At 57.5% G+C, this 23,793-nt stretch overlaps 1 protein-coding gene across 2 annotated transcripts; it reads left to right on the forward strand.

Annotated features, from left to right (window-relative positions):
- Positions 1-22,284, forward strand: ASMTL (acetylserotonin O-methyltransferase like). Of its 2 annotated transcripts, none has more exons than XM_047715379.1 (13): positions 1-183; positions 2,168-2,299; positions 3,957-4,004; positions 4,133-4,197; positions 4,641-4,702; positions 6,063-6,171; positions 7,137-7,533; positions 9,781-9,943; positions 11,771-11,946; positions 13,730-13,847; positions 14,696-14,839; positions 15,943-16,065; positions 20,646-22,284. In XM_047715379.1, exons 1-13 carry the CDS (start codon positions 91-93, stop codon positions 20,864-20,866), a joined length of 1,851 nt encoding a protein of 616 aa, XP_047571335.1. In that variant the 5' UTR covers positions 1-90; the 3' UTR covers positions 20,867-22,284. The 2 variants fall into 2 exon arrangements, with proteins under 2 accessions (XP_047571335.1, XP_047571336.1); XM_047715380.1 differs by lacking the exon at positions 20,646-22,284 and adding an exon at positions 16,531-17,873.
- Positions 22,285-23,793: the final 1,509 nt, after the last annotated feature.

Raw genomic sequence — 23,793 nt, forward strand, 5'->3', positions numbered from 1 at the left:
ACACTGGGTCCGGAGCGCGCGGCGCGGGCGTGGAGATCCGGCTGCAGGTCCGGCTGCCGGCGGGGTGCGCGGCGCGCGGTTCGGGGCGCCATGGTGCTGAGCCCGGTCATCGGGAAGCTGCTGCACAAGCGCGTGGTGCTGGCCAGCGCCTCCCCGCGCCGCCGGGAGATCCTCAGCCACGCGGTGAGCGAGCGGCCTGCGCAGGGCCTGGGGCTGGGGTCTGCGGCGGCGCCGGGCGCGGGGAGTCTGGTGCCTCCGGGTCTGCGGGCCTGGGGGACTGGAGCCGTGCGGGGGAGGGGGCCTGGGGCCAGGCGCCTACTGACCTGGGCACCTGGGGGGCCTGGAGCCTGAGGGCCTGGCGATCTGGGGCACCTGGGGCCTGCGCCGGGAGGTCTGGTGACCTGGGGCTCTGCTCACTGAGGACCTGGTGTTCCGGGGGGTCGGAGCTGGGGATCTAGTGATCCCGGGACCTGGTGATCTGGGGACATGGTGACCTGGGGGTCTGAAGCTGGCGATCTGGTGATCCCGGGACCTGGTGTTCCGGGGGGCCTGGAGCTGGGGATCTGGTGATCCGGGGACCGGTGGATCCGGGGGTTTGGAGCTGGGATCTGGTGATCTGGGGCTCTAGTCACTGGGGAACTGGGCCCCGAGACTCTGGTGATTTCGGGGAGTGAGGCACCTGGTGATTGGAGCTCTGGTGACTGGGGCTTTTGGTTCTGCTGTGGAGGCGTGGGAGAGGGGTTGGGAAGCCGGAGACCTATTGACCTGGGGACGGGGGGCTTGGGGCAGGGGTCTGGAGACCTGGGACGTGGGGAGGTCAGGGGGACAACTGTGGGGGGAGGTGTGGAAAGGGGAGGTCTTGGTGACTGGGGGATCTAGTGATTGGGATCCTGGTGCCTGGGGGCCTATTCCTAGGGGCTTGGGGACCAGGAGCCTAGTAAAAGGAAGGGACTGGTGCCAGGTGGTCTGGTGTCCAGGTTCATGGTGACCAGAGACCTCGTGACCCACGCAGGTGGTCTGGTGACTGGTCCCTGGAGCCAAGGGCCCTGGTCACCCAGAATGGCCTGGTGCTGGGGCCTTACTGACCAGACCAGCTGGGCTAGTGCCAGGGGTCTTGGTGACCCTGGGACCCATTGACTGGGGTCTAGAGACCTGTGGCTCAGGCCGGGAGCTGGGGGCTGCAGGCTGGGGAAAGTGGGACTCTGTGTGATGGGGGAACAGGGCTCTGCAGACGGGGGTCTTTGTCAGAGCTGTGGCATAGTGATTGAGGGTCCCAGGGACTGACGGTAGAAGCAGTCTGCATGGTCTGAGAACGGAGTCTTCAGGCCAGGCTGAGTGGACGAGAACCTATTGGCCGGGGCGTGGGGGCGGGGGGGGGGTGGTTTCTGGGCCAAGGCCATGTCTGTGCCTGACCTGTGTCCATCCTGGAGGTGGTAGTGGGGAATAGACAGAGCCAGAGTGGAGGGGACGTGGTCTCCATGGGGATGCCCTGTCTAGGGGGCAGGGGTACTGGAGATAGGAGGAGGGGTTGGGGTGGGTACAGACCAGAAGATGGCTCACAAGGCGATCCAGGGAAAACGGGGTATAGGAGGCCAAGGACCAAGGCGGGCCCCTCAGAGAGGTGTGGGGAGGGATGGTCAGAGCTCTGACCAGGGGAGCTCTGTCGGGGGGCACTGCCCAGAGGTGGGGGGAGTTTGACCCTTTGCGTTCAAAGCCCACATTCCTGTCCCCACAAACTCCGGGGTGTCACTGCTCGACCAGCTCCCCACAGGGGACTGCCTTGCTTGTCCACACATGTTTGGGGACTGCGGTCAGTCCTCTGTGGCATTTTGTGCAGGTAGACGTTTTCAGCTGTTTATCCACCGTGGGATGAAATGCCGGCCTCAGGGACACCCTGGGAACCCTTTGACCCCACAGAGCCTCACAACCCAGTGCCCTAACCAATCTCTCCTGCTGGCTTCTGTGTACTGATGTCTTCCCGGCAGGTCCGCTGGGCCCCAGCCAGCCCCCGTGCCTCCCCAGCCAGCTGGGAGTTGGCACTGGTCAGCGTTTGGCATCTTCCTTGCACGTGGCAAAGGCCACCTGTACTGTAAGTCGGGCGCCCTGCTGCTCAGCGTCCTTGGGTTCTTCCTGCCAACCCTCAAAACCCCGATCTCCCCTTTTCCAGGGTCTCCGGTTTGAGGTGGTTCCTTCCAGGTTCAAAGAGAAGCTTGATAAAGCGTCCTTCCCCACGCCTTATGCCTACGCCATCGAAACAGCGAAGCAGAAGGCCCTGGAGGTCGCCAGAAGGATGCACCAGGCAAGGGGGCTCTGCTCCTGCGTCTTCACAGAATTCTCTTGCTGGGACGGCGGTGTCGGGGTCTCCGTGCACATGCCGTCCATAAACGCCATTTACTGTATCGTATGCAATTATGGTAGCTCATCTACCAATGAGTGTTAACAATGTAACGTGCTCTTATAATTAATATAACAGTATCTTTGATATAACGCGGTTCATATCCATCTGTTACTCTGTAACATGCTATTGGGATTAACAGAGTGGTGTCATTTACCATTAAAAAATTAACATAGCTTGGGGCACCTGGGTGGTTCAGTGGGTTAAGCCACTGCCTTTGGCTCAGGTCATGGTCTCAGGGTCCTGGGATCGAGCCCCACATTGGCTCTCTGCTCAGCAGGGAAACTGCTTCCCCCTCGCTCTCTGTCTGCCTCTCTGCCTACTTGTGATCTCTCTCTCTCTGTCAAATAAATAAATAAAATCTATAAAAAAAATTAATGTAGCTCATCTATTACTATGGGCTACTATGTAAAATACTATTACAATTAACCTAATAGTATCATTTATAATAAAGAATGAATATAGGGGCGCCTGGGTGGCTCAGTGGGTTAAGCCGCTGCCTTCGGCTCAGGTCATGATCTCAGGGTCCTGGGATCGAGCCCCGCATCGGGCTCTCTGCTTAGCAGGGAGCCTGCTTCCTCCTCTCTCTCTGCCTGCCTCTCTGCCTACTTGTGATCTCTCTCTGTCAAATAAATAAATAAAATCTTAAAAAAAAAAGAATGAATATAGATTATGTACTACTGTGTATTACTATACAGGTAATCTTGTGGATAACATAACAGCATCCCTCAAAATAAATGAACAGACCTGAACTATTCTTTTTTTTTTTTGACCTGAACTATTCTTATACGTTACCATGTAATACACTGTTGCGATGAGTATAAGAGCATCACTCATGGTACAGAATTAACGGACCTAAACTATTACCATATAAAACTATATGATACGTTATTGCAGTGACCGTTATGTCATTATTTATGATACAAAATTAACAGACCTGGACTATTACTGTTACTATATAATATAGTATTACAATGATGACAACAGTATCACTTACGACATAGAATGGACATACCTTAACTATTACTATATGATATGCTATTAGTGACAATAACAGCATCATTTATGATACAGAATTAATGTACATTGTTATTGCTAAGTGTTACAATAATACCCTGTTGCATTTAACGTAACAACAAATGCACGGTACTGAATGCTATAAGAAGTATTGATATAAATAAGCAAGTGTTGATCAATTGATTTTCGGCAGTGGAAAAGTTAATATTTACGTACAAGCTAAGTCCAAGGTTCCATACAGATCCCCCATGACCGTGTTCAGCCCCAAGCCTGAATTTTCTACTTGGATTTATTTTATTGTCCAGTGTATTGACCAAGTTTCAACTTCGGTTGAGCGGGCCAGAAAACACCGGCTTTGTCCTTAATTCAGGATAGCTTGGGGAGGATTTGGAGTCACGTTCGTGTCCTTGTTTGGGACATGGAGGACACCCACGTCTTAGTTTCTGAAGTGAGAGTGGCCTCGTGCCCACCCGTCACCCCATCAGGGTATTTGCGGAAGACCATAGGGACGTCGTTTCTAAAGCTGGGTTCGGATTTCTTGCAGAAGGACCTCCGGGCCCCCGACGTTGTCATCGGAGCGGATACCATTGTGGTGAGTCCCCCCTCGGGGCCCCCGTTCTGGCCTCCAGTTTGGTTTGTGTGTGCTTGGTGACCAAAGTCAAGGTGCGGACGGTGAGATCCAGCTGAGTGAGAGTGAATTCCTCCCTGGTTCTCTTGCAGACCATCGGGGGGTTGATTCTGGAGAAGCCAGTGGACAAGCAGGACGCATACAGGATGCTTTCCAGGTCGGTGCAGACGGTCGTCCCCCTGGGAACAGCACTGGGGCAGGTCTGGAGCAGGGCCAGTGGGGTCTGTGCCTGGGGAGGGGTCTGTGCACAGCCTACCTGGCCACCCTCCCGGCTGTCCGTGTGTCCATGAGCTCTTATTCCTGGTCTCCTGTCCTACTTCTGAGTGGTGGTCTCCCCATGCCCACCTCCGTGTGCTCGGCTCTCCCCATGAGCTCTGCTCGGGCAACAGGCGGATGGGCAGTCTCCCTCCGGCCGGACATGCTCAGCCTCTACCTCAGGGCGTGTGATCCCCGAGGCCGTGCCGTGCGCCGTGCACCGTGCACCCATGTTTCACTCTGCTGCAGGACAGCATATGGACGGCTGAGAGCAGGGTGGCGGGAATGTGCCACAGAGCACGGCTCTGGCGAGGGGGACACGGTCATGACGATTATGTCTTGCAGGTTGAACGGGAAAGAGCACAGCGTGTTCACGGGTGTCGCCATCGTCCACTGTTGCACCACAGGTACAGCACCGCTGGCTTCCTCCCCAGGCCCTGGCCACCGCGGGCGGAACCGGTGTCCCTGCAGACCTGTGCCCTCCCTCCTGCCTCAGGGAGTCGGGGCTGCACAGAGGCCTCGGAGCACCTGACAGAGATGGGTTGGCCCGCCCAGTGTGACCCACGCAGGTGCTTCCCTGCAGACCTTCCGGTCCGGAAGACAGAGAGGGCTGGCTCACGCCCGGCCAGCCGGAAATCACAGCAGGCCAAAGAAGGTTTTTTCAAAAAGGACGGAAACCCCAGGGATTGTCTGCAAAAGCTGCTTTGCATAATGTGCCCCGCGGGCCGTGCGGGGGGCTTTCCAGCCCCACAGCCAAGGCCTCTGGGCCAGCCCCGAAGTTCTGTTTCTTTTCTTTCTTTTTTTTTTTTTTTTTAAGATTGTATTTATTTGACAGAGAGATGCATTGAGGGAGTGAACACAAGTAGGAGGAGTGGGAGAGGGAGAAGCAGACTTCCTCTGAGCAGGGGGCCGGATACGGGGCTCGATCCCAGGATGCCGGGATCAGCTGAGCTGAAGTCTGACTGTTAATGACTGAGCCACCCAGGGACACCCCCACCCCCACCCCATCCGCACCCTGAGGTTCTGTTTCTGCAGGAAAACCCAAGGCCCCATGCTTGTCTGCGTGTTGGGCGTGCAACATTCCTCACTCCCCGAACCCCAGGTCTGGGTCTGCAGGTTGCAACTTTTTATCCCCCAAGCCCCACCCCTGCAGGTTGCAACTTTATACCCCCCAAGCCCCACCCCTGCTGGTTGCAACTTTCTATCCCCCAAGCCCCACCCCTGCAGGTTGCAACTTTTTATCCCCCAAGCCCCACCCCTGCAGGTTGCAACTTTTTATCCCCCAAGCCCCACCCCTGCAGGTTGCAACTTTTTATCCCCCAAGCCCCACCCCTGCAGGTTGCAACTTTTTATCCCCCAAGCCCCACCCCTGCAGGTTGCAACTTTATACCCCCCAAGCCCCACCCCTGCTGTTTGCAACTTTCTATCCCCCAAGCCCCACCCCTGCAGGTTGCAACTTTCTATCCCCCAAGCCCCACCCCTGCAGGTTGCAACTTTCTATCCCCCAAGCCCCACCCCTGCAGGTTGCAACTTTCTATCCTCCAAGCCCCACCCCTGCAGGTTGCAACTTTCTATCCCCCAAGCCCCACCCCTGCAGGTTGCAACTTTTTACTGCTCGTTGGTTTTGCTTGCTTGAGTTTGCAATTTAATTTTCCCTGCCTGGAGCCTCCTGCCGCCCCTAATTAAGAACGGAGAACCCGGACAGATGTCCCCCAGGTGTACAGAGCCCAGTGGCTGTGCCCCCTGACTGGCAGCTCTGTGTTGCAGACGCCCAACTCGACTTGGAGGTGTCCGAGTTCCACGAGGAGACCACGGTGAAGTTCTCTGAGCTGTCGGAGGAGCTCCTGTGGGAATACATCGACAGCGGGGAGCCCATGTGAGTCCCTCAGACGAGGACACTCATTGCCGTGCGTGGGCAGGCCACCCTCATGACAGGATCCCCTCCAAACGCCCCACCTCCTAACACCATCACCTTGGAGGTTGGATCTCAATATATGAATTTGGGGGTGTGGGGGACACAGACATCTGGTGCATGGTCATCGTGTTGCTGTCCTGATTACAACGGGGGCCGGGCTCAGGCGGGCAGTGCAGGGACCTGGGTGATGGGCTTCCTGGAGGAACAGCGGGGGTCAGGGGCTGCTGGCAGGGCCCGTGTCAGGACCTGAGCTGTCCTGGGCTGGGACAGTGAGTGCGAATCACCCCAAGTGTGAGAAGCAGTCTTGGGCTGCTGTCCGGAGAGCAGGTGAGTACACGGCCAAGCTCACCTGCTCCCGGTTCCGTTCCCCCCATGGAACGGGGCCAGGTGGGGGACAGGTGCATGGGTGCAGATGCCAGGGGACGGTCCCAGTGCTGACGATGCCCCGAACTGACTCCTCCTGCCATTTTAAGGACCGGGGTCGGGGGGAAGCAGACGACGGAGGGTCAGGTTGAACGTGCTAGGCGCTAAAGTCAGGGTCCAGGAAAGGGCCTGCGAAGTGCCCTCCCTGTCCCGAAGGAGGCCTCAGCAGAAGCTGCTGGACCAGAGATGCAGACGGGCCCTAGAGCATGGCCTGGGTCGGGCGTCCTCACTGCACTGCCCCCAACTGCTGTGCCCTAGGCCTGGTGTGGGAGACAGTGTCCCCGAGGGACGGTCTGGGACACCACGTCATCGCCCAGGATGGGACTAGACTCATCACTGAAGCAGCCCGGGGTGATCGCTGGGCTCCTGTCCGCCATCCCGTCTGATCATGTGCAGTGAAGCCATCCAGCAGCCACCCGTCTTTTGACCCTTCAGACTTTGATTTCTTCTATAACCGTCCCCCTCCTCTCCTCCCCGCCCGTTCTTCCTTCCTCCCCACGCAGGGACAAGGCCGGTGGCTACGGGATCCAGGCGCTGGGCGGCATGCTGGTGGAGCACGTGCGCGGAGACTTCCTCAACGTCGTGGGCTTCCCCCTGAACCACTTTTGCAAGAAGCTGGTGGAGCTGTACTACCCGCCCCGTCGCGAGGACCTGCAGCGGGTCAAGCACGACTCCATCCCCCCCGTCGACACCTTCGAGAACCTGAGCGACGTGGAAGGGACCGGCTCAGACCCCGCTCAGGGCGATGACGGTGGCGGCCACGGAAGGGCAGAGGCCGGCGGTGACAAGAGACAGGGTCCTGCTGGCATGCAGGGAACAGACTCTAACGGGACAGGGAAGAGCCCGCCCCCCTTCCCAGCGGGCCTTCTAGAACTCATAGACGGCTTTAAAGCATCAAAGGTACTTGTCTGAGTGTCCTGAGGCAGCCGTAACAAATGACCGCAGACTGTGGGCTTAAAACACCACAGTTTCATCCTTTCTCAGCTCTGGAAACCGGATCTAAGATCCAGGTGGGGCAGGGATGCTGAGATCCAGGCGGGGCAGGACCACTGAGATCCAGGCAGGGCAGGGCTGTGCTCCTTCCTGAACCTCTTGGAGAGGGTCCTTCCTGCCTTTTCTAGCTTCTGAGGCTCCAGGCGTCCCCAGGCTGGTGACCATGTCCCTCCCATCTCTGCCTCTGTCCTTACATGGCTTCTCCTCTGTATCTGTGTCTCATCTTCTGTTTCTTACAAGATTGGATTGGATTCGGGACCACCCTGATCCACGATGAGCTCATCCCAGATCCTTCCCTTCATCACATCTACAAAGACCCTGTTTCCAAATAAGATCTCCCTTTTCAGGTTCTAGGGGTCAAGTCTTTGGCATATCTTTTTGGGGCTGGTGTTCAGCCCATACAGGTGTCCCCAGCTGATTTCCTGCCTTCATGAAATGGCTTGGGAGAGAGAGTGACTTTGGGGGTCACAGAGGCTGTGACCTGATTTGCTGGGGCTCACATCCTGGCGTGTGAGACTCGTGCTCAGGGCTGTGGTGGCCGAGTCTGATGCCCAGCTGGGGCGAGCTGTCTGTGGATATTTGAAGGTGAGCAGCGGTCTCATGACCCCAGCACAGGGCACACAGGGCATCGCTGACCAGCCTCTCACCAGCCCCGGACGACGAGGCCAGAATGCTGACCGTGCACCAGCCTCGGGGAGCCCAGCATGCCCCTGGCCAGGTGGACTCTAGCACTAGGTCACCAGCTGCCTGGAGGGATCTGTGACCTCATCGTACTGTGGCTTTGGGATCCCAGACACCCGTCTCAGCCAGAGGGTGTCCCAGGCGGTGAGGGAAACTGCAGGCCACTGGGTGCTCGCTGGAGCCAGCTGGTGCCTGTGGCTGTGGCCTCCCCAGTCCTTCCTGCGAGTACCCACGGGTACCCATGCCACACTGGACGGCATCTGAGGCAGAAACCCACCTGGTCGTCTCCTGCCACGTCCATCAGGGACAGGGCTGGTGCGGCCATCCCTGCCTTCCACCCATCTCCGCCCACACGGCTGTTACATCTCTCCAACCTTCTGCTGCCCCACTAGGCCGACCTTCCAGCCATCTGAGCAGCTCTGGGCTTCAGAGAGAGAGCTGGAACGCAGCCCTCCCCGTGCCTGGGCTCCTCAGGGACCACGTCAGTGGCTCTCGCGTGCTGGGTGGGGGACTGGAGATCGCCCCTTCCCACACTCCAGCCCTGGCCACTTCCCTGGCCTTGTCTGGGGCAGAAGCTCTCCTAATTAGGAGAAGTGGTTGTTCTGTGTTATACCTCAAAATAATCAAGTTTTTCTGCAAAATGATCGTTAAATGATAGTACATGGCACCCTCATCTGATGGATGTACACGTCGTTCTATCCTCTCCCTCTCTTCCTGTCTTTCTACCTACTTATCTACCTATCATCAAACTATCATCTATTATCTATCTACCTATGTCCCTGTGATCAAAGATCAATTATCTGCGTATCTATCGTCTATCTATCCGATCTATTATCTATCTGCCTAGCTAACTGTGTATCTGTCTGCTTACTACATTGCTGTCTTTAACCAAGATCTCCCGGTGGTCAGGTGAGCTGATCAAGCCGAGAGGCAGGAGGGAGCCTGGGAGTGTGTCACCTCGCCAGGTCCGTCACGGTTAGTTCTAGAAGCAGCTCCGTGTCGTGCCCTTGGGAACGTGCATCAGTTGTCACAGACGGTTTTGGCAGCACGAGGTGAGGGCCGTGTGAGCGAAGGTTATCGCGGTCACTGCAGGGCATCTGTTCTGAGCTTTGTAGAGACTCTGCACCTGAGGACAGCCCTTTGCCTCCAAATACAGTCACGTCCTGAGGCCCTGGGAGTTAGGGCTTCAGCATACAGATCTTAGGGTGGAAACACCATTCAGCCTGAAGCCGCAGCACACTGGTTTTTTTTTCCCATGGCCCCGTTTTTCTGCTTGGTATTCACTGATGTGCTTTTGCCTTGTGCAAACCTGGTATCAGCTGGCCCCTAAATCCACTGTCTTTGGAGGAGGAGTTTCCGTTGACAAGTTAAATACGTACCACAGCTTTGACCTCCATGTTTTGGGTCCACAAGAGTCAAAAGTCCTTGACAAGTCACGGAGTGAGTCTAACTGTAGTTGTTTCTACTGGATAGGCCCTGTTCGTGGCTTGCAAGCTGAATGTGTTTGATGTACTGAAAGATGGCGCCCCGCTGAAGGCCGTGGATATCGCAGGCAAAATCGATGCCTCTGTGTGTGGAACTGAACGGCTTCTGGATGTCTGTGTGGCCCTGGGATTGCTGGAGAAGACAGACAGAGGTAAGAGAACATCTGAGGTGTCTTGCTGAGAATCCTTGCAGGTGGAAGTAAGTCACCAAGTGAAGGTGGTTTCTGAGCCAAGGCAGGGAGGACGAGACCGTTGGAACATGGCTTGTCCCCAAGGGTGAGAAGTAGAGGATGGAAGAAAGGAGACATAGGTGTGCGTTGGGCGGGGGGGTGTGTATTAGGAGAGTGACTTCTCTATGGGCTCTGCTCTCAAACGACCTATACCTGCGTTCACCAGAGAAACAAAACCAGTGGAATATATGTGTGTGCAAAACATAGATGCGTGTTTGTTTTTACTTATTTAGACAAATGAGATGAATGGGTGGGTACACCTAAACAGATAATAGCTTGGTAATAGAGACGGAAAATATCTAGGTAAGTAACAGGAGATTTTGATGGATAGACTGATGGATGGATAGATGGATGAATGGGTGGATGGATGGATGAATGGATGGATAGGTAGGTAGATGGATGGGTGGTTGGGTGGATGGATAGGGAGGTAAATAGGTAGATGGAGGAGTGGAAGGAGGGATAGATGGATAGGTAGGAGGATGGATGGGTGGACAGATGAACGTGTGGGTGACAGTGTTTGCTGAATTGAACCAGACTGTTGAGCATGGCCTCAGAGCAGACGATCCCCCAGATGGTCTTTGTGGAAACCTTGGGAGTGATGGTCGTCGGGGGAGGTGGGATCAAGGGCCCCGGGCAGGAGAGACTGCTTCCCTTCTGTGATAAGGAGGAAAGCGGGATACTGGCAAAGGCCCCAGAACCTGCCTTTTGTACAAAAGTCATACAGACATGTGATTACGATTTGGAGCTTAGAAAGCAAAACTTTCTCCTCACCCAGATCATTGTAATGATCTTCTCCTCTGTCCAAAATAATGATTGAACCTCGAGAAAGTTTCAGGTGTCTAGACTTCTGATCACCCTGGACCTTCTTCCCGCACGTTTTCACTGATGCCTTGCAGGGTTCTGCAGGCAAACCCCGTGAACCATTCCCACACGTGCACAGGGAGCACTGCTGCTCTTCCAAAGGCCTCAGAAGAACGACACTGAGGTGTTAAAAGGGATTCGGTGCTGTTCTTTATTTCTCATAATTCTTTATTTCTCAGTCGGTGCAACCTTCCATGGAGAGATAGGGTCTCCCCCACCATTACCTGTACCCCCAGTCTCCCATTCTCCAGATATAGGTGTCCGGGAGGGGCTCCCATGAGCCAGGTCTTACAGACAGCCCAGCTGGGCATGAAGAGGGTGGAGACAGGAAGAGACTCACCACCAGTCCAGACTCTCCAGAGAAGCAGAACACGCAGTCTGGAGATCTGCAGGTGTATAGCATGGAAATGGCTCATCCAGCTGTGCTACTGGGGTAGTTGAAAATCAGTACACACTGACCCTGAAGTCTTGAGACACAATGTCTTCTTGCTCAGCAAAACGTCATCCCTACTCTTGGCACCTTCACCTGATTGGATGTGACCCACCCACATTGCCCTGTAGTTATAGATCGCCTGTAGTTATAGATGTCAAAACACTCCACAGCAACGTCCCTCCTGGCATTGCACCTAAGAACCGGGGACCATGGCCCAACCAAGTGACCGTCCTACAGGGTTTGGGGTCATCTCCCCTGGGAATGTCCACCTGCTTGGTTAACACAGGAGTCCACCTGCATGCTGGGTCTGGGCTGTCTCTCCATGGAGCCGCCCCGAGCAGGTGCCCTGTGCCCCAGTCAGGCAGGTGAGGTTTGTGCCCCCATGTCAAGATCCCCGCTGTAGGGTCTGCTGCGGCGTCCCTGCTAGGAGCCCCCACGACGCCTTGTCACATCAGGTTACCGCAACACGGAGCTGGCGGACGTGCACCTGGCATCGGACGGCGAGTATTCCCTGCACGGCTTGGCCATGCGCAGCAACGACCACTTTTGGAACCTCTTCACGGACCTGGAGCTCGCCGTGCGGGAGGGAGCCAGTGCGGCTTTTGGGAGGAAGGCAGAAGAGCCCGTTCAGGTACCGTGACTCGGAACGTTTGTTGTCACATCGTGGACGTATCTTCCAAAAGGACCGACGGGTGCAGAACCCTTGCCCTGCCAGTGGGTTAACAGGGACCTGTTAGAAAACCACAAAAGTTGGCTCGCATGACCTCAGGAGCCGTGCAGGGAGGCCGCGGCTGGCTGGTATGGGGGGGGAGGGGCAGAGCACGGAGATGGGGGGCCTGGTGGTCCTCTGACCGCCAGGGCCAGGTGGTGCCCAAGAAGAGACAATGCTTGTAGGACAAGACTTGGGCCTACACAGAATTAACGCACCGTGTTTCCTTCTTGTGGTTAAATCAGAGGGACCCTGTCATTCGAGCTCACGCTCTGCAGAGCCCTTCCTGCTGTGTCTCTCCCTCGTTCCCCTTCCAGAATGCTTTGGGGATTTGGGGTGCAGCATTGGCCACGGGCAGAGACCTGTGGCACTGACCCAGGCTGTCTGCGGGATGCAGAACTGACCGTGAGAGCACGGGGCTTGTACCCAGCCTGGGCAACAGGGACAGAGACAAACGGTCTTGGGAGGGCGCAGGCCAGGGGGCTTACGGACAACAGACATTTTCCTTCTCAGGGTTCTGGAGGTAGCATCCAAGGTCAAGGCGCCTGCAGACTCAGGGTCTCTTGGCTCGTACTCACTGTCTTCTCTCTGGTCCTCATGGAGTGATGGGGTCAGGGGTCTCTGCACCCTCATGTCCCCATCCCCCCTGCTAGATGCCCACCTCAGAACGCCATCCCCGTGGGGCTTTGGTTTTGACATGGGAAGTGGAGGGGTGGGGGTCAGATGCGGCAGAGAGACCCACAGTCAGGTGGAGACAGAGAAGCCACAGACGGGGCTCCCTGGGAACAGAGTGGGACGGGGGTGGGGCCAGGAGGAAGGGGGACCCCTGTGAGGTGGGCTTGCTCAGGTGGGCTGCCTGTGGCCCCGTCTATCCCTGTGGGATTCAGGGACACGTCCTGCACCTCCCCACTGTGGCACGTCCGGCAGTGCTGGGGGCTCCAGGAGGCACCCTGCCCCCCAGAGGCCACCCTCCCCAACGGGGGACCCCATCTTCCCTCCCACCCTGGAGAGGCCCTGACCACATGGGGACCCCTCAGTGGAGCTGGGCGAGGGGCTGTGGTCTGACTACTGCTAAGACGGTCAGCAGCATGGTGCCGGCTGCAGGGGCCACTGGGGGACCCCACCCTGTACCCCACCTGCTTGTCCACGGAGACCCTTCATGGGGGTCTGGGGCCTCCAGGGTGACCGTCCCAGATGACTGACTTCAGATTCTTAGACGTGGGCATCTGTTAGGATGGGAAAGGGGGGATTCCAGTGCCCCACCGGACCCCCCCCCAAGTTTGCTTCCTGCCCGACCCAACACCCACCTGCCCCACCAGTCCTCTCCCACAGCTATGCCTCCCGGGACCCTCCTGCCCCCAACCCTGCTCTGCTCCTCCCCTGCTGGCTCTGCACCACTCACCCCCTCCCTACACCCTCTGCTGTACCCAACACCTTCCTTGCCCAGCTCTGCCCTGAAGGAAACCCCCACCCAGGCCTCACTGTGTCCCCCCAACCCCCTCCCGACCCAGCACTGCCCCACCGGTCCCCCTTCCGGCCCGCTCCCCCACCAGACCCCTTCCCCAGCACAGCTCTGCCCTAACGTTCCCCTCCCCGTGAGCCCCACCGAGCTCCCACCTGCAGAAACGCCCAGTGGCCCCCAGCCAGAGTGCAGGAGCTCCCCAGGCCTCGGTGGGGGCTCGCCTCAAGCCTCATTCTCTTTCAGAGCAAGCACAAGAAGCTGCAGTTCATGAGGGCCATGCACGGCCTCGCCATGCTGACGGCACGCCCGGTGGCCACTGCCTTTGACCTGTCCCGGTTCACCTCCGCCTGTGACCTGGGAGGTGTGTAGTGCCCCCCGCCTGCTCCCGCCAGGAATCGGGAGCAAAGGGCTCTGTGCATTTCTTGTGTGAAGTCATGCCCACCTCATTTGCTCTTAAGATGTCCAGGATGTATCTACCTCTTGAGGAAGCATCTGAGGCCTGAATTTGGCCGTGGCGGGAGCTGGGGCTTGGGCAGAAATCCCCAAGTTCTAGGAGGTTCTAGCGATGGGCAAGGACCCCCACAGAGGTTATAGGGCCCTTTCTGGTGGATGCTGAGTGGTGGGGAGAGGATCACGACCCCCATTTGCCCTCATCCCATCAGCTCTAATTGTGCCTCATACACTTTCCTCCCCATCCCAACCCACTCCGTAGCCCAGGGACAGCACACGGGGCGAGCAGATGCCTGCCTAAGGGGTCCAGAGGGATTGGGGTCCCAGGGGGAGCCCAGAGGACCAGGTTTTATTTCCCTGTCCGCTGCATACCTTTCCTGCTGGTGGCCCAGAGTGGCTGCTGGGGCACCAGCCATCACACCTACCGTCTTGCACCAGAAAGGAGATAAGGTGCAGCTCCTCCCCCACGACACAGCTGGGCTCCGTTCTCCTTCCATGAGTCTGTGCCCACCCCTGCCCAGTGCTGGGCCAGGACTGGCTCTCGCACCAGCGAGTGAGGTCCTGACCTCGAGAAGCCGTGAGGTCTGCATGCGACGGCACAGATCTCTGCCACGGGCTGGCTTTCTTTCCCGGTGCTGACCTCGGTCTGTGTGCTCAGGCATCATTTTGGTTTTACCAAAGTTGAATTTGGGAGACGGGCGAGGGTTTCATCAGCGCTGGTGGGTCAGGTCACAAAGTGTGTGTTTGCATTTCCCGCAGGCTGCACAGGTGCCCTGGCCCGAGCGCTCACCCAGGAGTACCCGCGTCTGAAGGTGACTGTGTTTGACCTCCCGGAGGTCATCGAGCACGTCACGTGTTTTCAGCCCGAAGGACGGCGGCCGGACCGGATGAGCTTCATGCCAGGTAGACGCGTCTCTGTCTTTGCCGTGAGCCAGTGTTCGGCAGGCCTTATTTGTAGAGGAGTGTGCGTGTCTGTGTGTGTGACTGTGTCTGTGTGTGTATATGTGTGTTTGCGTATGTGCATATCTGTGTGTGCTGTGTCTGTGTGTGTGAGTGCAAATGTGTGTGTTGTGTCTGCAAGTGTGTGTTGTCTCTGCATGTGTGTGCACATGGGTGTCATCTGTGTGCATGTGTGTGTCTGCATGTACATGCCTATTGTCTGTATGCATGTAAATGTGTGCCTGTGTATATGTCTCTGTGTTTGTGTGCCTGGGCGTGCACAGGCGTGCATGTGTGTTGTATGTGTGTGCATATGTGTACATGAGTGCTGCGTGTGCATGCACGTGTATTTCTGCATGTGGGTATATGTGCACGAGTGTTGTGTGTGCACGTCTGTTTCTGCATGTGTGTGCGTGGTGCGTTTGTTCTCTGCATGTACACACATGGGTGTGTGGTCTGTGTATTCATGTCTGCATATATGTGTGTGCCTGTGCGTACATGCACGTGTTGTCTGCGTGTTCGTGCAGATGTGTATGTGTCTCTGCGCGGATCTGTGTATTGTCTGTGTGCGTGCATATGGGTCTCTGTGTGTGTGTGCGCACCCGTACGCATCTCCAAATCCTGCGAGTGGGAGTGCGAGTGGCAATTGGATGGGAAGCCGTCGCGGTGGGAGGGCAGGTGGGACGTGGAATGGCAGACGTGAGCATCTCCAGGTGTCTACAACCCACACAAACCGCAAAACCAAGTTCCACAAAAGCTAGAGCAGGAAGGCCTTGAGTTCGACGTGAGGGAGAACTTCCAGGAGGGGCAGTCATCAGTGTGGGGGCAGCTGGAAATGAAACCGTTCCCACCCCGAATCTTGGGAACACCCAGCCCCAGGGCAGACGAGCTGGCGGGCCCGGGGCTCCCCCCTGCAGGTTGTGGGGTTCAGGACACAGTTCTCCCCCGACAGGCAGTCTCCCTTCTGCTCCAGCAGCCCTGGGGAGCGGCACACCCACTGTGTCCAGCAGGGGCAGGACCCGGTCCGGCGTCCCTGATGGGCTCCTGACCTCTTGTTGTCACACCAGGTGACTTTTTCAAGGACGACCTCCCAGAGGCAGACCTGTACATCCTTTCCAGAATTCTGCACGAGTGGCCGGACGACAAAGTGTGCGAGTTGCTGAGCCGCGTCTCGAGCCGCTGCAAGCCGGGTGAGTCCAGGCCGCGACCGGGTCCTTCTTGCAAACGTAAAGGCCGTTTCCACTTACAAAGAAACAAAGATGTGTACAGAAAGCCGTGCCCCCCGGCACCGTTTACCGCATCCCCCTGACAACATGCTCGATCCACAAGGGGGTGGAGGGAGGTTTGGGGACGTCTCCCTGGATCCCCTTGTCTGGGCCCCATAAAGCCAGTGACGGCATCTGAGCTCTCAAGCCCCAAAGTCTCCTGGATGCTTCCCGGCCGTGGCCCTCTGTGGATGCAGGCCGTGGCTTCTCCGATTGCTGTCCTGGGCGCTCCTTGTCCCCCCCACCATGTCCAACCACTCAGGGCCATCATGGCCCATCAGGCCACAAAGAGGGGCACGCCCAGTTCCCGGGTTCCCTTTCCAGGCCCTCGAGGTCCCCAGTCCCACAAAGCACAGCCCTCACTCCCATGTCCGGGCCTGGTCCACTTAGGGAAGAAAAACAATATAGCAATTCACGGGTCCTTCCGCTCCACGGTGGCCGGGAAACGCCCCGCGTGTTTGAGCTCCTCTGTCGCACACAAAGAACGCAAAGGTGAAGTGCAACAGGCTGTGTGTGGATAGAGATGGAGAAAGAGAGAGAGACCGGTCTGTTCCGAGGAATCAGTTCATGTGATCCTGTAGCCTGGGACGTCCAACGTCTGCACGGTGGACCGGGCAGCCGGAGACCCGGGGACCGGCTCCTGCTGAGGCTCGAGTCCGCACACAGGCGGGAGGCAGAATTCCCTCTTCCTGCAGGAGGCCAGTCTCTTTGCTCTCGAGACCTTCAACTGATTAGACGAGGCCCACCACACTGTGGCGTGCCACCTGCTTCTACCGACCGAACCGTGAATCTAATCTCCCGGAAGGACGCTCGGCCACGAATCTGGGCACCGCGGCCCGGCTGAGATGACCCGTACAATTAAACATCACCCCAGTGGCCCCCAGGCAGGGCCAGGTTATCCGTGGCCCCCAACTCAGACACAGGGCCCCGTGGAGGGCACACGGGGACATTTTATTTGGCATGAGGTTCAGCTAACATTTTCGATGCGTGCTGGCCCCTCTGGGTACCCCCCATGCCCACCCTCCAGAGCAGAGTCTGGGAGAAACATGGAGGGTCTCCTAGCTCCACACGGTGTCCCTGCTCTGCACAGGCGAACAGGCATCCAGGACTGAAAGACACGCTTGGGGACCGGGGAACAAACAGACTCGCAGAAGGCAGAGGGCAGAGTCCGTCCCCCGCTCCGTGCACAGAGCGTGACCGCAGGAGCGAACAGCAGGAAAGTTCTAGCAAGTAAAACAAGGAATGAGGCAGACACGGATCAGACCGACAGCCGTGGCAGGAAAAGGAGACGATTCAGGTTCTAGCTGGGAGCCCTCATGCCAGACCCGCGAGGGTCCCCACACCCCGGGACCCGGAATCCGGGAAGCATCCCACGTTGGGCACAAAGCGGACGTTTCAGGATCCCGGGGACCCAGACCTGAGCCTGCGTGGAGACAGAGTCACGCAGCAGTAATGGGCATCAGAAACACACGGGGGTTCCTCTAAAGGAGAGTGAGGACAGCAAGGCCATGTGTATATTCAGTGGGGAGGGGCGTCTGGGGGCACTGAGCGACCGACCCTTGATTTTGGCTCAGGTCACGATCTCAGGGCCGTGGGATCGAGCCCCGTATCGGGGTCTCTGGTCAGCACAGAGTTTGCTTGAGAGTTGTCTCTTCCCCTCCCTGTACCCCTCCTGCTCGCTCGCACTCTCTAGGATGAATAAATATATCTTTAAAAATTCAGGGGCGCCTGGGTGTTTCAGTGGGTTAAAGCCTCTGCCTTCGGCTCAGGTCATGATCCCAGGTCCTGGGTTCGAGCCCCGCATCGGGCTTTCTGCTCAGAAGGGAGCCTGCTTCCTCCTCTCTCTCTGCCTGCCTGTCTGCCTCCTTGTGATCTCTCTCTGTCAAATAGATAAATAAAATCTTAAAAAAAAAAATGCAACACGGACAACGAATTGCCAGTTCACAGCTGTAGACAGAAAGTCCCACAGGCATTTGTGGACTCAAAGCGCTGAGCCCCCTCCCCCCCGCCATTCCGAGGAGGCTCCTGGAGACATTCTGGAGTGAAGTACACACAGACGTCCAGGAACCAGACACGATGGTGCTCCCACCATGGGACAACACTGAGGGGCCCCAGGTGACGATCCAGGTGGGGACGGTGAGAGGGGAGAGTCCCGTGGGCCGGACTCGCAGAGACACAGACATGGGTGAGGGATGTCACACGTCGGAGGGTTTGGAAACAGTATTGGCACGTGTTGACCAATCTCCCGGAGCCTCTGGGGGCGTGAGCGTCTGGGGACATGTTAACAAGTGCCGCAGAGAAAATTGAGCAACTGCTTTTAAATGAGCCAAGTTCCGTGCCAAGAAAGGCGGTGGCGTTTGAGCATCCTAGTTGGTTCGTGCAGCTGGATGAGTTCTGCAACCTGTCCGCCACCCCCCACCGCCGCCGCTCCAGAGTCATGTCCACTTGGAACGTGTGAATCGGACCTTGTTTGGAAATAGGGTCTTTGCAGAGGTGGTAAGGGGGAGCATGTGAGATGAGCTCATCCTGGGTCAGGGTAGTCCTGAATCCAAGGACAGGGGTCCTCCTAGGAGACAAAAGAGGAGACACAGACACAGGGGACAAGCCACGTGAAGATGGAGGCAGAGATGGGAAGGACGCGGCCACCAGCCCAGGAACACCTGGAGCCCCAGAAGCTGGAGGAGGTGGCAAGGACCCTCCCTTGGAGCTTCAGGAGGGAGCTCGGCCCTGCCCCGCCTGGATCTCAGCATCCCTGCCCCGCCTGGATCTCAGCCGCTCTGCCCCGTCTGGGTCTTAGACTCTGGCCTCTAGAGCTGGAAGACGACAAGTAACCAGTCTGTGGTCATTTGTTGCCGCAGCCCCAGGACACGCACGCTGTCGGGGAGAGGCAGGCGTTCACGCGGCCATCCCCATGTCACATGGGCACTGGGGCTGCCCCGCGCGGAGAATGTGGCCCTGGGAGGACGGGTTTCTGCCTGTTTCCTCCCTGCAGCGTTCCCAAGCCCTGGAATGGAGCCCCGCCCCGAGCGGATGTCCACAAAGCTGTGAGTGAAACGATCGTCAAAGTGTGGTCAAGACTGACCGCTGGGTGAATGAATCTTCACCTGCCCGGGGAGACAGCTAGGCTAGACGGAGAGCTTATGCTGTGCCGCGCTGGCTGGGGGGGCGGGGGGCATGCCTGGGTGCACCGAGGCTTCTCCCCCACCCGCTGGAAGGCTGCCTTCCCTCCCATGCGTGCCGAGTTGTTAGCTTGAACTTGGCCAGGAGAGAGACGACCTGACCACACGGGCCCTCATAGCCGCTAGGAACCGGGGCTTCCCATCCACCCCCAGAGCTGGGAGTTTGGTGGTTAGCAGCACCTGGGGCAGAGTGGGGGGTCCTGGGAGCCACAGGACAGAGCTGAAAGTGCCCGGTTTAACCTGAGTCTTCTGGAGCCAGTGGTATTAGCCCCACGTGTGCATTTCTTTGAAAAACACCAAGATTGGGGCGCCTGGGTGGCTCAGTGGGTTAAAGCCTCTGCCTTCAGCTCAGGTCATGATCTCAGGGTCCTGGGATCGAGCCCCACATCAAGCTCTCTGCTCAGCAGGAAGCTGCTTCCCTTCCTCTCTCTCTCTCTGTCTGTCTCTCTGCCTACTTGTGATCTCTGTCAAATAAATAAATTAAAAAAAAAAAAACAAAAAAAAAACCACCAAGATTGATGATACACTAGAGAAATGCTCCGATCCCGATTCTGTTAGCCCTGCGTTCGCTTGCATGCCTGGAACCAGCAGGAGAAGAGCCGCAGTATCGTCCCAGCGGCGGCCACCTCTGGGCCCGTCCTCTCTCCTCTGCCCCTTGCCTGTGGATCTCAGCTGGAAGGACAACGACCACAAAACGCAAACATGAACTACTTCCTGCCGGGCTCCTTTGCATCCCAAGGGAGCTGAGTTCCCGCCGCTTGGTTTCTCCGTCCTTTGTGAACGACTTTGCACGGAGAGACGCAGACAGACGCGTACAGGGCGCGTACACACACACATGCACACACAAGCACACTCGCACACACTTTGTTCTTGAAGTTCTCACGCTTTGTGCACCAGTAATGCAAGGGTTCCTGGGTCTGGCGTGGCTGGTCCTAGCCCTGTCCCGAAGCAGGTACCGTCCCGGGTGCTCATGGGATTTCCAGGGTGAATGCGTGCTCCCTGCTGGGACCACCGGACCTTGCACCCAGCGTTTGTGGCATGTTTCCATACACGGTGAACCCTCAGGGGAGCCCTGGGCTGCGTCTGTGTGCACTGAGCCCCCGTCCAGTCTGGCCCGTGAGACCCCTTGCTATCTCTGTGTTCTCCCGTCCATGTTTCTCTGTCTCTGTCTGTCCCCCTGCGGTTCTGGTTCCCCAGGCTGGCGGGCAGTGTCCTCAGCCTCCCCGCAAGTCGACCCGAGCTCCCGTCCTTCTCGAAACCGGCCACCCCCACGGGGCTCCCCGCCAAAATCTTGTGCGTGACTCTAGCTAATTGTGTTCTTCACAGGTGGTGGCATATTGGTGGCTGAGAAGGTGCTGGAGGACAAGCCAGCGGTGCGGGGCAGCCTGCCATCGTCCTTGAACCTGCTGGTGCGAACCCAGGGGAGGGAACGCAGGCTTCCCGAGTACCGGGGGCTGCTGGAGTGCCACGGCTTCCGGGACGTGCGGCTCGCACACGCGGGGGACAGGCTGGACGTGATGCTGGGCACCAGAGCCTCGCCACCCTGAGGCCCCCGGCAACACACGCTGCTTTCCCTGGAGGCCGACGGGTGTCCCCGTCCCCAGTGTCGGCTGCCAGGTACCCCCAGGACCAACAGCATCTCGCCAACCATGGAACCACACAGATTAAAGCAGCAAAATGCACCTGCTGCAAGCTCGTTTGTGGGTCCCGAGATGGGCCAGGCCGTGCCCGGAGGTGGGCAACACCGGCCAGGTGCTCGCCCAAGGACCCACCTGCCCTAGGACCCGTCTGCCCCAGGACCCACCCGCATGGCTGGCTCTCCAGCAGGTGTCAGCCTGTGGCCGCCTCCTCCTTCACGCCTGTTCTAAACATGTGTGTCCGTGTGACTCCCGGCCGCTCGGCACTGCAGGACACCTGCCGTGTGCCGGGGTCCTGGGGCGCCCCATCTCCTACCCTCTCCACCCGGATGCTGGGAGCAGGGCCGTGGCCTCCCCCCGCGACCTTGCCCAGCTCACGTCTTTAAGAAGCTGGTTAGCTCCCGCGGGCCGCCGTCGATCGGGGCAAGAGGACGGCGTCCAACCCGCGTCCCCAGCCGACCGATTTCTCGCTCACGTCTCTTGTGTATGTTCCCTGAGTTACCTCGTTGTCTGAAAGGTAACTCTGTTCTCTCGTGTTGGGGGCAACAGCAAATGCGTACGACCCGCGAGCCGTCTGTCGTTGACGTCACGGGATGATTCGAGAAACGGCCCAGTCGGTCCGACGGGGCCACGTTCAGCGAGGCCAGCCTGGCGGCGTTCTCTGCCCGCGCTTGCCGGCTAATAGCCACCTTCCGGGGCGCCTGGCGGGCTCCGTCGGCCGAGCCCTCCGCTCTTGGCTTCGATTCAGCTCGCGATCTCAGGGTCGTGGGATCGAGCCTCGTGTCTGGCTCTGTCCTCAAAGGGGAGTCTGTTAGGATCCTGTCCCTCCCCCCTGCCCCTCCCCCACTACATGCACCTGCTCGCTCGCTCGCTCTCTCTCTCCCAAATAAATCTTTTCAAAAAGTAATAATAACAGGAGCGCCCAGGGGTGCTCTGTGAAGCGTCTGCCTTCAGCTCTGGTCATGATCCTGGGGTCCTGGGATCGGATCCCGCGTCGGGCTCTCTGCCCAGCAGACCGTCTGCTTCTCCCTCAGTCCTGCACGGGCGCTCTCCGCCTCTCTCTGGGTCAAATAAGTGATTAAAGTCTTTTTTAAAAAATTAATATTGAAAAACAATAAGAGTGAAAATAAGACACTGTACGTCCCCCAAACATAGACAAATATATGCAGATTAAGGCTCCCAGTGTATGAAGCTATTTTATATAACAATGTAGTATGTGTTTTAGATGCAATTCTACAGGTATATTCTTAGAATGCAAATTCTATATTTGTGTATTATAATTATATGTATCTGTTCCACGCAGACATAAATGCATACTTTTGGTTGAAGTCCGAATTTTTTTTTTTTTTTTTGAATCACAAGGTGTGTCTCTGTAGGAGGCTGGAGTGGGAGAAGGAAATTAGACACTGATCTAAGGGGCTGTGCTGTCCGGGGTGCCCATGACTGCCCTGTGCTAAGAACAAAGGTTAAGGGCTCAGACTCCTCCGTCCCCTGGCCCCGGGCAGGCGCCAGGGAGAGATGCTCCTCCCACCCTGGGTCCCGTCCTCCACCCCATCCAGTCCCCACACCCACTGGCCAGTGCTCACATCTGCCGTGAACTAGCCCCAGTTGGGGGGAGCTGGGTGACACTGACACGGTCACCTTGGGCCACGCCGGTCACGTCCTTCCCCACCTGGGAGAACAGGGCGTTTCCTGCAGGACCTTTTGTATAGGTGGAAAGCTGTGGCCTCAGCAGTGGGTGTTCCCCGTACACCTGTTGTCCGGCCCGCTGGGCTGGCCCGTGAGCCGTCTCAAGGACATGGGTTTTGTTAGAACCCACCGTGCGTCTCACCACTGCTGGTGCCTGCTGGCGTGACTTGGAACACCCAAGCCCCTGTGGGTCCCGGCTGCCCTGTACCGGCTGCTCACAGGGACCCGGCCCTAGGACCCCAGGAGGGGCTGACCCTGAGTCTGCACACTCACAACTGTGCCCTAAAACCTCGGATCCACCCGAGGGAGACCCGGGGTGGAGAGCGGCAGCCAGATACCACTGGAGAATCCCACAAAGGTTCTGTGGGTTCCTTATACCCCTTGCTGGCCCGTTTCTGTCCGCAGGAACTTTTCATAGCCAAACCTAAGAAAAGTGAGAAAATGTGATTTCTATACTATTAAGACCTGACTTTTCATTTATTAGGAACGCTGCTCAAGCTGTCTTTAGGGGAGTCTGAGAAAGAACGGAGAGGGTGTGCGTGCACACACGGGTATATGTCTTTAAAGGGCTTTTACTCAGGGCGCCTGGGTGGCTCAGTCGTTACCTGTTGCTGGTCATGATTGGGTTCGAGCCCCACATTGGGCTCCCTGCTCGCTGGGGAGCCTGCTTCTCTCTCTGCTTCTCCCCAGCTTGTGCTCTCTGTCAAATAAATATGTAAAATACTTTAAAATATATATATAGGGTTAGTCGTTCCCCGATGCACACATGCTCTCCTTCCGCAGGTGTCTGCCCTGTCTGACCACATTGCTAGATGAAATCTGTCCTCCAGACATTCGAGGGTGGGGGTTGGTTAGGAAGTCGTCAAGAGAACACCCAAGAAGACATCCCCAGGCTCCCTCCCGTGGTTCCCTCCCAAGGTCGCGTGTGGGAGTATCTGGCGCCATTCCTGGCCAGCCTCCTCAGCACTCACCAGACTGGGTTACTCAAAGGCAGGGTCTCCATGAAGGCCACCACCCCCACCCCAGGGACGGAGTCACCCACCCACGGGCTCACAACACACAACCCCACCCCATGGCCCAGCCCCCGCACTGCACGGCCCTGTTCTCAGCCATTACCTAAAATGCACAAGGTTTTAAAACGGATTCTT

This window comes from Lutra lutra, chromosome X (genome assembly GCF_902655055.1).
Source record: "Lutra lutra chromosome X, mLutLut1.2, whole genome shotgun sequence".
NCBI lineage: Eukaryota > Metazoa > Chordata > Mammalia > Carnivora > Mustelidae > Lutra > Lutra lutra.

What these genes read in the sequence shown, in the direction of transcription:
- ASMTL (XM_047715379.1), top strand. Translation starts at nt 91, where the DNA reads ATGGTGCTGAGCCCGGTCATCGGGAAGCTGCTGCACAAGCGCGTGGTG. An exon ending in TCGGAGCGGATACCATTGTG is followed by an intron (nt 4,005 to 4,132) that starts GTGAGTCCCCCC and finishes GTTCTCTTGCAG; the next exon opens with ACCATCGGGGGGTTGATTCT. An exon ending in ATCGACAGCGGGGAGCCCAT is followed by an intron (nt 6,172 to 7,136) that starts GTGAGTCCCTCA and finishes CTCCCCACGCAG; the next exon opens with GGACAAGGCCGGTGGCTACG.